The 13,804-nt window shown below is 41.3% G+C and overlaps 1 protein-coding gene across 5 annotated transcripts in view; it reads left to right on the plus strand.

The window, feature by feature from the left end:
• The window catches only part of Slc9a6 (solute carrier family 9 member A6), a 71,330-nt gene that overhangs the window by 40,265 nt on the left and 17,261 nt on the right, over window positions 1-13,804 (plus strand). For all 5 annotated transcript variants that reach the window (XM_042054384.1, XM_038316822.1, XM_038316824.1 and 2 more), the window contains 5 exons: window positions 846-951; window positions 1,230-1,318; window positions 4,859-4,972; window positions 11,214-11,325; window positions 12,752-12,905. In XM_042054384.1, the coding sequence (XP_041910318.1) occupies window positions 846-951; window positions 1,230-1,318; window positions 4,859-4,972; window positions 11,214-11,325; window positions 12,752-12,905 (575 nt within the window). The remainder of the gene's footprint in view (window positions 1-845; window positions 952-1,229; window positions 1,319-4,858; window positions 4,973-11,213; window positions 11,326-12,751; window positions 12,906-13,804) is intronic.

Raw genomic sequence — 13,804 nt, forward strand, 5'->3', positions numbered from 1 at the left:
TTCTCTGTGTTAAGAGCTCTAGCTGTCCTGGAACTCACTTTGTAGTCCAGACTAGCTTCGAATTTACAATGACCCACCTGCCTCTGCCTCCCAAATGCTGGGATTAAAGTCATGCACCACCATGCCTGACTATCATTCATGGCTTTTTAATTGATGAGCTGAGGCATAGAGAGCAGTAAAGGGGTTTTGAAGGGAACCAGTATAGGCTTTATCTCTTCTGGTACAAGGTCCTCAGGGCTAGGAAGTGTATTTTGTGTGTTATTTGTTAGGGTGCTAGTTCATGAATTGGCTCTATATTCTAGCCCTAGACTTATCACAACTTGGCACTGGCTCTTCCACTGTCACCTGACATGCACTTTTTTTGGTTACCATAAAGGAGTGAAGTGCCTCAGTTTCTTCATCGTGGCATGAATACTTTATAGTACAGATGAGTTAAAAGATCGAATAAATGTGTAATTCCATGGAAGTTACATGTTTTTATAAATGCAAATTGTTGTAGTTATGGAAACTGTCTTGCTTTGGGCCACAAGTTAATAGAGTTTTGGCATGGTTGTGTCTCAGTGTGCTGCTCTTGTCTCTGTCTCTTATTGTGTCTTTTCCAGCAGAGTATATCATACCTGTAAATCAGTAGGAACATCTAATTTGTGAGGTTTTCTCATTGATAGGAGGGCAGCTCCATAAGGTCCGATTCTAAGAATTCTTTACCGTTTTCCTTTGTGCCTTTTGTGTTAGAGAGGGTCAAGAGCCCTTCCCTAACTTTTATAACTACCTTGAATTGGCTATTATTTTACTAGTTATATTTGTGTGTTATTATATGGTTTTGTTACCAAGCTTAACAGTCTTACGTGACAAAGTTCACCAAGTTGCGGGAGTTCCAGTTGCTGGAGACGGGTCTTTTCTTCTTGATGTCCTGGAGCACCTTCCTTTTGGCCGAAGCCTGGGGTTTCACAGGTAGGTCACTGTCTATGAGGAGTGACTTAGAGAGCTCCTCTTCCAAGTGAACCAACCTCCTTTAGTGTTTGAACATACTCGTTATGCTTGGGAATCAGGCCAGAGGTTCGAATGTAAAAAAGATTTTCAGTGCAAGAAATTGATTCCTCACAACAAAATAAGTCAAAGTAAATGAAAGTGTCAACATTATGCATGGAATCTTTTTCTGTAAAATAGGAGACTTAGTATAAAATTTAGGAGCCCTCCTTTTCCATGAACTGACTTCTCTGTCTTTGCAGGTGTGGTGGCAGTGTTGTTCTGTGGCATTACACAGGCACATTATACATACAACAATTTGTCCACAGAGTCTCAGCATAGAACAAAGCAGGTAAGAGAGACTTTAGAGTTGGTGAATAAAATTTTCCTCCTCTTAGCAAAACAAAAGGTTTTATTTTTCAACTTAAATATCTGTGATCATTTCAAACTGATGGCTTCTCTTCCCCTGACTCTCAAAATGGATGCGACTGGCAGGGTGCAGGATAACTGCTTCTAGGGCAGCAGTTGGGCAGCAGAGTAACCAGAGACTGTTAGGACTGGATTTTGGAAACTAGTCAGTTGGTTTCCCGTCTCTTCCTATCTTCCTAATCCAGTGGCTGCTAAGAGGAACGATTTGAAGCCCCACTCTGACTTGGTCAGAGTCCCTGCTGTGAAGTGTAGAAAAGGTTAACTTGTCTGGATCCTCTAAACCACACAGGGACTAAGCTTCCTGCGCTCTTCATCCTTTAGTACTGCTGCTTCCAGGAGCCTTGAGGGGAACTGGCATTGACTGGGCACTGTGTGAATAGTCTACCTGAAAAGAATTCTGAAGCAATTAGATGTATCATTTTCCGGTCTTAGGAGATATAGAAGACTAATTAATCAACAAAATGTATAGGAACTAGGAACTTGCAGTTTTGCAGAAGGCTAGAAAAGGTGAGTTGAGTCTAGAAAGGAACAATGGTAAAGCAAAAATAGTTCTCTCTCCCTCCCTCCCTCCCTCCCTCCCTCCCTCCCTCCCTCCCTCCCTCCCTCCCTCCCTCCCTCCCTCTCTCTCTCTCTCTCTCTCTCTCTCTCTCTCTCTCTCTCTCTCTCTCTCTCATCCCATGTTTTCACTAACACTGCAAAAGAAATTAGGCTTCCCTTCTGGAACATTTACATGGAGTTTACACTGAATATAGCTGAATATAGAGCAGTAAAATAGCCAGGGGTTTGTTTGGTCATTTTTAGATGGCAAGGTAGACATAAAAACAGCAAGCTAAGAGCTTGCAGCCTGGTTGGTGATATGCAACTTGCATGCAGAAAATACATATAACCACTAGGAATCATAGAGTGTGGGCTTGAGTCCGTATAGTACAGAACGTCTGGGAAGAGACTAAACAGTTTGAGGCTTGAGGAGCTTGATGTTATCATAGTAGAAATGGTGCATCTAAAAGATGGGAAGGATTTGGAATGGCTTAGTGGAAGCATAGGTTAAATTTGGCCTTGACTATTTTGTGAACTAGAATGTTCTTATAATATGAAATGGTTAGGAAAAGCTCAGGAGAATATTCTGTGAGGCTATTTGGAACTCAATTTTAGTGTCCCTTACTAAAGTTTTCTCAAGCCAGAGTCACACTCATCTTTTTTTTTTCTTTTTTCTTTTTCTGGTTTTTCGAGACAGGGTTTCTCTGCAGCTTTTTTAGAGCCTGTCCTGGAACTAGCTCTTGTAGACCAGGCTGGCCTCGAACTCACAGAGATCCGCCTGCCTCTGCCTCCCGAGTGCTGGGATTAAAGGCGTGCGCCACCACCGCCCGGCCACATGCATCTTTTAATGTATGTATAGCCTATGCAGTTGTGTGCTAAACAGTCCAAGATGAGTTGTGACAGAAACTTTGTGCCTGCAACGCCTAAAATGTATACTTTCTGGCACCTCACGGGGTTTGCCAGCTCCTGTGTTGAGAATTAGAGCTGAGCCTCTGGCTCTGAGCACTGATTCTACTGTTTTCTGGCTATGTGATCAGGAAGAAGTTAGAGAATTCCTCTGTGTTTTTGTTTTGTCCTCTTAAATGGAGATATAATGCTACTTTCATCCCGAGTCATGAGATTAAAATGTATTAGTGTACATGGAGTTGATGCTTAGTATGGTAATAGTAAGTAATACTAAGGCCTATAGTAATAAAGAAAGAGACTGTACTTACAGCCATTAAACACACAAATGAGAATAAGAGTAATCCGTCATTCATAGAAACATATATGCCTATTTTAATGTTTGTTCTTATTTTTGGTAAGTCAATTCTGTTTTTTTGTTTTTTGTTTTTTGTTTTTTTGTGAAGTTTTGGGGACAGAACCCAGGGTCTCTTATTTGGTTGGCAAATGTTCTACCATTGAGTTATATCCCCAGACCTTCCAATTCTGCTTTAAGAGATATTTCTAACTCTGATTTTGAAAAGAGTAAGTAAGCCAGATGTGTCATGTATGGCTATAATAAACACTTGGGAGCTGGGGAGGTGGCTCGGCAGGTCAAAGCGCTTGCTGTGCCGGTGTGGGGACCTGAGTTCAGATCTCTAGAATGCATGTGAAAGTTGAATGCGTAATGTGAATGTCTGTAATCCTAGTGTTCCTAAAGAAGATGGCAAGTAGAGGCAAGAACATCACCGGAAGCCTGACAGTCAGCTAGCCTGCTAGCTGCAGCAAAAACAAAACCAATCAACAGAGAGACCCTGTCTCAGACAAAGTGGAAGGCAAGAACTAACCCCTGAGATTGACACCTGACCTTCACGTACATTTTGTGACACTTACCTTTATGTCCACAAAACAGCACATACACACAAACACGTGTACTTAGAAGGAAGCAAAATACTCCGGAATTCAAGGTCATCCAAAGCTACAATAGTAAAACTTATCTCCAAGACTCCCCTCCACACAATAACAAAAAGTGAAAACAGCAACGAATCTGCCCAAAGCTAGCATGTAGGGCAGGTGTGGTTTAAGCATAGGCAGTTAGCTCAGGTTTCTTATCTTCCCTGTTGTTTTGGGGCAGATGACTCCTGGGAAAGGTCAAGGGAGCGTAGAGCTTAGGGAGAACCTTCACTTCACTGGTCCACCTGTGGTAGAAGCACAGATGTGAATGGGCGGACCTTCACAGGCATCGGGGGAGGCTCCTGAGTTCATACTCCATAGAGAAGCCCTGTTGTTAGGAGTCTTAGTCCATAAAATGAAAAGCTAAGACCTAGCAAAAAAGTAAAGATGACAGCATCCCAGTGATATGACAGTGGTCTTATCACTCTGCCAGGGCAAAAGAGGTTAAACTGTGTTTTGTAGCCTGTAGGGGGAGGTTCTTTTTTTTTAAAGATTCATTTATTTATTTATTATGTATACAACATTCTGTTTCCATGTATGACCGCACACAGAAGAGGGCACTAGATCTCATTAGAGATGGTTGTGAGCCACCATGTGGTTGCTGGGAATTGAACTCAGGACCTCTGGAAGAACAGTCAGTGCTCTTAACCTCTGAGCCATCTCTCCAGCCCCGGGGGGGGGGGGGGGAAGTATCTTGAAACTCATTTTAAGTGAGGTCCACTGGGTGGGGATGAGAAATGGGCATGAAGGGCTGGCTGCTTAGGTTTCAGAGTCGTGTGTAGAAATGATGAAAGCTAGGCTAGGGCGTTCAAAAGGAAACATTGGCTTTGGGGAAGAATGAGCGACTAGGCCTGTGAGAGGGAGCTGATAGGAGCGTGAAGGCACACCATTTCTGGCTCCTTCTGTGGCTTTGGAAATAATGTCTCTACATGTACTCCCCTCCGGGTCACATGATTTTAGGTGTGTGTATATGAGCTTTACATATTTAAAATATCTGCTCATGTTTTTAGTGTGACATTTACTTACTGGAACCTTTTCAATTTCATTTCAGTTGTTTGAGCTTCTCAATTTCTTAGCGGAGAATTTCATCTTTTCCTACATGGGACTGACGCTGTTCACCTTCCAAAACCATGTCTTCAATCCAACATTTGTAGTAGGAGCATTTGTATCCTTTATCTAATATGTCTATTTGGAAACTAATTGAGTTCTTCATGTGGTTTCGGGCATGTGTTGATAAAATACTTAAATGTGATTTTTTTTTTCTTGAGAAATCAAGGATATAAACTGTTTTTTCCCAGTTCATTCTAATCATTTTTCCTGTTCTATTTCTATTTGAGTTTATTGCACAAAAATGTTGACAGATCGCAGCAACAGAAGTCTCTTCCCACCCTGCAGACCTCAAAGGTAAAGTATTTGTCCCTCGCTAGGCATGTCAGTACCTAACTATAATCCTTGTGAAGGTGCAAGTATCTGAAATGTCAGGTCTTCTTGACACACCCCTTTCTCAAAATCATATTTGAAAATGGAGCAGTGGAGTAGCTTGAGAACCAGCTGCTTCCCTAGGAAAACCCTGACTTCCATCTCCAGCATAGCACAATAGAAGGAACAAAAACTGTTGTCTGTTACTAAAGGAGAGAGAGAAACCTTGACTATGGGGAAGTGTTAGTGTCTGTGCCGTAAGGCAATGTGTCAAAGATGAGGAAGGTTGAATAAGGTCACATCTTTTTCTCTGTTTCATATAAATGAACACTTTTATCTTTAGAGCAAACTTGCGGAGTTGAAAAAGTGTCTCTGAGAGTAAAGGTACTTGTCACTGTGCCTGACAATCTTAGTTCATTCCGTGGGACCCATGTGATAGAACTTGAGAACTGACTTGTGCAAGTTGGCTTCTGACCTCCACATGAATAAATAAATGCAATAAAATAAATAAACAAAGAGTAAAACCAGGGGCTGGAGAGAAGGCTCAGAGGTTAAGAGCACTGGCTGCTCTTCCAGAGGTTCTGAGTTCAAGTCTCAGCAACCACATGGTGGCTTACAACCATCTATAATGAGATCTGGTGCCCTTTTCTGGCCTGCAGGCAGACATGCGGACAGAACACTGTATGCATAATAAATAGATGAATCTCTTTTTAAAAAGTAAGACCAACTTGAACGAAGAATTTGAGAATATGAAAGATATCCTCATGGCAAGATGGGACAGGTGGACTCTGAAGTATATAGAGAGGCTTTGGCCTCTGCTCAGAGCAGCTTCCCCAGTGAGTGAAGGAAACGTGGTGAGAAAGTGGAGCTCCTAGGTGATACTTCTGTTTTATAAAGTAGGAAGTGATATTGCCTGCTGAGAGTAGAATGATGTCCAAGTTCTTTGTTGTGTAAGAAATAAGCTGGAAACTTACCAGTCTTTACCTCACACAGTATCTGGGGGTTAGGAATCCTGGAGTATCTTAGCTGAGTGATTCTGGCTCCATAGCCTCTCAGGAGGTTACAGTGACATGGTTTGCTGGTAAGGCGCTCGGGACTTATCTGGGGCTGGAGAAACCATGGCAGCCTCACTCATGGCTGTCAGCAGAAAGGGCTATATTTCTGTAGGACCTATCCAGAGGGGACGTTTCCCGGAGTGAGAGAGCTGAAAGTTCAAGGTGGAAGCCAAGGTGCCCTTTATAGACAGACCAGTTGTTGGAAGTGAAATCTCATCATCCCTTCTGCTGTATCGGCTGCTCATACAGACCAACCATGGTACAGTGTGAGTGGGGATCACACTCCCTAACAGGAGGCAGGGGTCATTAGGGACCATCTTGGAGGCTGGCTCCCACAGATAAGAGTTTGGGGGAAGGCAGAGAGAAAGTTTATGAAGTAGGCATGGGGAGTCAGGGAAGAGTCGAACAAAAGATTGCAATATGACTGTTGAGCATTAAATGGGGACCAATTTGACTAAGGAACAGATATTTGTAAGATACCAGTCTTCCATGTCATGTGAGTCTGACCGGGAAGACTTAGTGGTAAGCACAGGACAAAAGAAATAGTGGGGCCATTGAGGTTTATGGTTTTGCCGAGTGAATATGATGGAAACAGAAAAGAGCAAAGTAGATGTAGGCTGTGGGAAGAGTGTCTCTACCACATGGAGAAGAAGGGAAGCGAGAAGAAGGGGGCTGGCCATGAGAGGCAGGACTAGCGTGCTCTCTGGGCTGTAGAGGCAGATAGTTGGAAACGTGGAAGGAAAGAGTGTGGTCAGGGAAATGAGAAATTTAAAACCATACAAGATCTATATTAGAAAGTGAGATTTTATTGAAATAGTGTTCTACAGTCGTACAGCAAAAACAGCAAAGTCCTGTCAATAAGAGAAGCATCTTAGCCGGAAGACAAGTGCTGAGTTCAGCTGCTCTAGAACTCGTCACTATTGAAATGTTTTTGAGTAGCCACAGTACTTTAGTCTGTAGTAGTTAGCCTGGAAATAAGGTTAAATAGTCCCAAGGTTTCTGAGTTTGTTAGAGTTTGAGATTATTAATAAAGAATCTATGAAAATGATTTTTAACAAGGTCCAAGCTGTCCTGTCTCTAGGTTACACTTGCTTTCGTGTGACAGTGACTCAGATTGACCCAGGTTTAAATAAGTAAAATGAGAGAGTAGTTTATTTTTTATGTAAAAGTTTGAGTTTGTGTGACTATGGAATTGTTCTGAACTCGGGCAGCCTTGGTGCTGTTCTCTGCAGGGCGTTGCCTGCATTCTTGTGGTCCATGGCATCTGACCCTTGTGCCTCCTAATTATCTTTAAGGGCACTGCCCAGAAGTGTACATACCACTTGCACATAACAACGCTGGCAACACCTACCTGCACGGGAAGCTAAGACTCATACTCTTATCTGGGTGCCTGTCAAAAATTGGGACTAAAAGGGAGGAAGGTCCTCTGCTTGTAAGAAAAGACTAGGCATGTGTTTGTGAAAACTTGCAGTGTTGCCACACTTTTTGCCATGCCTTTTTGCTGCTCTTACTTTTTCCTTCTTTAGTGAAATTACTTTCAAAGAAATTTTAGATTTTAGTGTTTTTATGTTTATGACAAGAATAATGAAGACAGCACAGAAAGCTGTCCTATACATCACACCCCAGTTCCCCGTTAGCACCTCACATCAGCATAGTACATTCGTCACAAGGAACGAAGCCTGTACTGATCCATTAAGTCAACTTGATGCTCATCCTGTTCTCATGGCCTTCCTACAGCCTACTGTTACTATATCAAGGTTCTAGCCAGGACAGCACATTGCATTTGCTGTGTAGATTTCTTTGGGTTCCATTTGACTGACAGCTTCTCAGTTGTTCCTTGATTTTAGTGAGCCCTGAAAAACTTGGGAATAGCGACCAGGTGTTTTGTAGAGTGTTCCTCAGTTGAAGTTGTCTCATGGTATCCCCAAGATGACACTGGGGTACACGTGTTCTTGGAGGGATGCTGGGGAAGTGAAGTACTGTTGTCATCACTGTGGACAGGGCACCGATTTCCTAACATTAATGTGCTGATGTTAGCTTAGTCATGTGGCTGCCAGGTTGCCCCGTTGCAGGGTGGCTCCTGTTTTTCTATCTTGTTCTGCTTGGAAAAGAAGCTGCCCCATGCAGCCCGCGTTTAGGGCGTGTGAAGTTAGGGTTCATCTCCCTGAGGACTAAATTTTTACAAAATGGTTTGTAATTCTTTACACAGAGATTCGTCTGTTCTCCATCACTTGATGTTCTGTTCAGTTCTTTGTTTCTAGCATTATTTATTTGAATAATGCGTATTCATTGTCTTATATATTCGATTATTTACATTTTAAAAAGTTTACTTGTTCAAACTGTCCCAGCTTTAGTCATCAGGAGCTTGTTTGGTAGCCCCCACTTCTGTTTGACGTGCCATGTCATTGTGGTTTGGGGCTTGGGGTTTTGTTTTTTAACACTTCTTTACTTTCTGGAAGTATAAGATGCTTCTGCTCATTTTGTGCACTTTATGACCAAGAACTGTCCATTTCTCCAAGGAACTCTGATTCCTTTTATTGGGAAAGATGGTATTGGAAACCAAGATCTGGGCTTTGGATATGCTTAGGACACTGGGTGTTCTTTCTTCTAGACCAGTTGTTCTCTACCTGTGGGTCACGACCCCTTTGCAGGTCTAACAACGCTTTCACGGGGGTTACTCAAAACTATCAGAAAACACACATTTTTGTGTTACAATTCATAACAGTAGCAAAACTACAGTTATGAAGTAGCAACAAAAATAATTCTATATTTGGAAGTCACTACAACATAAGAAATTGTGTTAAAGGGTTGTAGCATTAAGGACGTTGAGAACACTGTTCTAGACCCTGTCCATGGACAGAGGAAGGTGCTGTCCATGTATATAGTAAGTCATATACATATCCATCCATCCCTAAATATTTGCTTGTAACCATTGGCATCTCCTGTCATGAGTTTGTACTGATGTCTCCAACTGTAACCTATTGCCATTAACAGACCACTCTTTCCCTTGTTGGTCAGTACACGTCCATGCCTACCTTAAAGAACTTGACATCTTCCATTCAGTTATTTAGTTGTTCAGTTGCAGTTTATGTAGATGCTCATGTGCTGCTTAAAGGTGGAGATACGTTTGGAGAAATGTGTCATCAGGCGGTTTGGTCACTGTGAGCATCATACAATATATTTATGTAAACCTACGTGATATAAGTCAGTTATTCAAAGGAACTTTTTGATTCAGTTAGGAGAGTTGATAATATGAGATATATGGGGGCTGTTGCTGATTTGACAGCATGCTATTTCACAGGAAGCTTTTTTCCTTTTTGTTTTTTATTTTTATTTTTATTTATTTATTTTTTTGTTTTTCGAGACAGGGTTTCTCTGTGTAGCCCTAGCTGTCCTGGAACTAGCTCTTTCAGACCAGGCTCACCTCGAACTCACAGAGATCCGCCTGCCTCTGCCTCCCAAGTGCTGGGACTAAAGGCGTGTACCACCACCACCTGGCTCACAGTAAACTTTTCTTTACTCATGCCATGGGATATGTGTGGTTGTCTGAGAACAACTTTCAAGACTCAGTTCTCTCCTTCACTGTGTGGGTCCCAGGAATTGACCTAAGGTTGTCAGGCTTAGCAGCAAACACCTTTACTTACTGAACCATCTCCCCGACTGGTACAAACGTTTTGTTTGGTAAGTAGAAAGAATACACTAAAATAATGACAGAAAGTATATAGTAGATATATAAATATATATAATATAGTAGGTATATAAAACCAATAACAATCACTTCTTACCAGCTGTTGTGTACTACACATAATTGCATTGCTGTTCTTGTATATGGGGCAGCATAGTAGGTTTGTTTGTGCCAGCATCAGCATAGACATGTGAATAATGTTAATCTGTCATTAACAAAAAGACTCTTTCATCTCCATTATAATTATATGGGACCACTATGGTGTACGTACTCTTGGCTTGAAATGTTATGTGGCACTTGGCTATATGACATTGCTAGCATTGTTAGTTAGTACTTTTATGGAAAACAACTCCATCAACAAACATTCCATTTTCTCTTTTTGGGATGATTTTTTGTTGATTGATTTTTAGGTGAGATCTCGTGTATCTCAGGTTAGCCTCAAACTCACTGTTTATCCAAGGCCAACTTTGAACTCCTGCCCTCCTGCTTCTACCTCTTATGCCAAGGTAATCAGTATATAATCCTTACATGCACCCTTTTGCTGTTGGCCTTAGCCATTGCACTCTCTTTGAAAGCTGTTTGCATCAGCACTGTTTCAACCATGCTGCTTTGCTTTTACTGTTACATTTCCCTTTCTAGTCCTTTTAGGAAATGCAGTGGGGATGGCATTGTTCACCCTGCAGTACAGTTTGTAATTATAAAGCACAGTTTCTGAGACAATGAATGGAGAAAAAGGCACCCAAACTCTTTCTTGCTTAAGACCCATCTGACTTAACATGAAATCTGATGTCTTTGCAGGTTACTGTATACATTTCGTGAGACCCAGCAGGGCTTTGCAGGAGTTTCAGTGGCATGAAGTGACTGAGCTGCCCTTTTTGTATTTTTAGGAAGGACGGGGCAGTTTCGCTGGCATGACTCATGATGTGTCTGTGATGTTGATCATAAAGAAGGCCCTCCTTTATACATCTTTTTCTTCACTTTGTGAATTTCCTACATGGTGGACATACGCTATCAAGTCTGGTAACAGCGAGCCACGTGTGATTATTTCCATTTAAATTCATTTGAATGAAATAAAAGTACATTGGCAGTTCCTTAGTCATACTGACGGTATTCCAGCTGCTCTGTGGATATATAGTCCATTGTGACAGACAGCACTGTGTTAGACAGAGTGCTTCTCGCCATCTCAAATGTATAGCTTATATTACCAGTAGTAAAAGAAATGATCCTTAACCTCTTAATGATTTTAGATTGCTATTTTCTTGGGAAGAGCTGCCAATATTTATCCCTTGTCTCTCTTACTTAATTTGGGCAGAAGAAGCAAGATTGGATCAAATTTTCAGCACATGATGATGTTTGCTGGTAAGTTGCAATTTCTTCTCTTTTCTACCCTCAAACTACCATTCCTGCTACATATGCTAACTTCAATAGCTGAAGATGGAGGTACTGCGTTGGAAACACTGACACTGAATCCTCAAATAATAAACTTCTTACCATTTCCCTGTCTCTTCTGTGGGAACTTTTCACACTCTGCTTCTAAATCTTTTGTTTCAAAATACACTATACAAAGTAAATAAGTTAAAGATGCATAATTTTTTGCAGAAAAACCTGCAAGTGCATGTTTATATCAGTTCTAGCCAATAACTGCCAAAAATCTACAAATAGCTTGCTTTTTTCTTTTGTTCAGTTCTAGGATTGAACCTAGTGCCTTAGGCATGCCAAGCGAACACTCTACCATTAAGATGCTATATTACCTATATCTATATTTCCCCAGCTTCTCCCCCTAAAAAACGTTTTGCTTTTGAAGATGGCGTCTAAGTTGTTCAGACTGACTTTGAAGTTACTGTATAGTTCAGGCAAGCCTTGAATTTATTTGTAACTCTCCTGCCTCAGCCTCCTGTGTAGCTGGCCCACCACCAGACCTGCATTTGTCTGTCTCTCAGTGGACAAATGGGGCAGAGAAGCAAGGACCTGATAAAGCCCTCCTGTGGAAAATTAGTAAATGATAAAAAGAACAAACTTTTATTCACATAGTAGCATGGATAAGTCTTTGAGATGTTATGTTGAATGAAGGAAGTCAGTCTCAAAATTTACATGTATGATTCTATTAATGTGATATATTTGTAAAGATTTTATTTATTTCATTTTATGTATATGACTGTTCTAGCTGCATGTATGCCAGATGGTTGTGAGTCACCACGTGGGTGCTGGGAATTGAACTCAGGACCTCTGGAAGAGCAGCCAGTGCTCTTAACTGCTGAGCCGTCTCTCCAGCCTGATGTGGTATTTTTAAAAGACAAAATAAGAGTGATGCAGAGCAGGCCGGGGTGATAAGGAGCTGGGCTAATGGGAAGCACAAAGTAATTTGGACAGGAAGAGTAAACTTTTAGCTCTGTTTTGATTGTGACAATGGTCACATTGTCAGAACATTATAAATTGAATTTACGGTACATAAGTTATTAAATTTTAAAGAATTGTTAAGAGATCAAGCTGGATATGGTAGCAGATGCATGCAGTCCCAGCATTTCTGTGACTGATGCAAGAGGACTGTGAATTTGAGACCAGCCTGAGCTATAGTAACAAGACCCTGTCTGAAAACTCAAACAAACAGAAGATCGATGAAAGTCAGTATTATATACTAACCCTGGCAGTCATTCTTTACATATGTTAAATATTTCATATTTGTCTATATGCTCTCAAGTTTGGAGGTTATGTTTTATGTCTCTGAGTTTATGTAGTCTACATTGGTGATGAGTTATTGAAGAGATTCTTCCGCTGTTTCCTGTAGGCCTTCGTGGTGCAATGGCCTTTGCCTTGGCCATTCGCGATACTGCCACTTATGCACGCCAAATGATGTTCAGCACCACGCTTCTGATTGTGTTTTTTACTGTGTGGGTGTTTGGTGGTGGCACCACTGCCATGTTGTCATGCTTGCATATAAGGTAAGTTGGAGCTGGGGACCTCATTTTCATATTCCATGTTAATTCAGTTTCCTTTGATTTTTAGTCATTAAGGAGATTTTAAGCCTTGTCAAATCTTTTCATTTCTTTTCCTTCTTAAAAAGTGCATCGCATAATATAGAAATGTAATGTGATTAATAGAAACCCAGGGCAGAAAGGGGTTCAACCTGAAGGTCAGAAAAGCAAAACAGCCAGCCACTGACTCTTATCTGTACCTCAGTCTGAAATGGCAATCCTGCATCCAGGAATCTCAGAATGAGACTGAGACTGAGAGCTGACTCCTCCCATTTTATAATCCTCTCTAGTTCTGGAATTAAATGCATGCACCACGACTACCCGGTTTCTATGGCAAACCACTGTGGCTGCTGGGATTAAAGGTGTGTGCCGCCACTGCCTGGTCAGTAAGGCTGACCAGTGTGGCTGTTTTACTCTCTGATCTTCAGGCAAGCTTTAGTTATTAAAATACAAATGAAATGCCAATACATAGAAAAAATGAACCTGCAAGAAAAATAAATGAAAAGCATTATTACTACTCTGAAGGTTAGCAGTCCAGACCTTTGCTTTGCACTTCCGCAAATGGGCGACACCGAAGTGCTCTTCAAACAGAAGAAAATGTGTTACCGCATGCGCATTTGCCCTGGTAAATATCATATCATTTGAATGACAGTATATATCCTGGTTGATTTAACCAAATTCCTGTTGTAATTTTAGATTGTTTTTAGGCTTTAGCTATTTCCATCTGAGGCTTTTGCTGTTAATACTAACAAATGAATGCTCTGAAGCCAGCGTGCCACCGTGATCTTGTTTAATTATTTCTTTAGGATGTATTTTTGGAAGGGGGATTGATTAAGCCATAAATACGCATGTATTTAAGGCTTTTG

Source organism: Arvicola amphibius, chromosome X, assembly GCF_903992535.2.
Source record: "Arvicola amphibius chromosome X, mArvAmp1.2, whole genome shotgun sequence".
Classification (NCBI taxonomy): Eukaryota; Metazoa; Chordata; class Mammalia; order Rodentia; family Cricetidae; genus Arvicola; species Arvicola amphibius.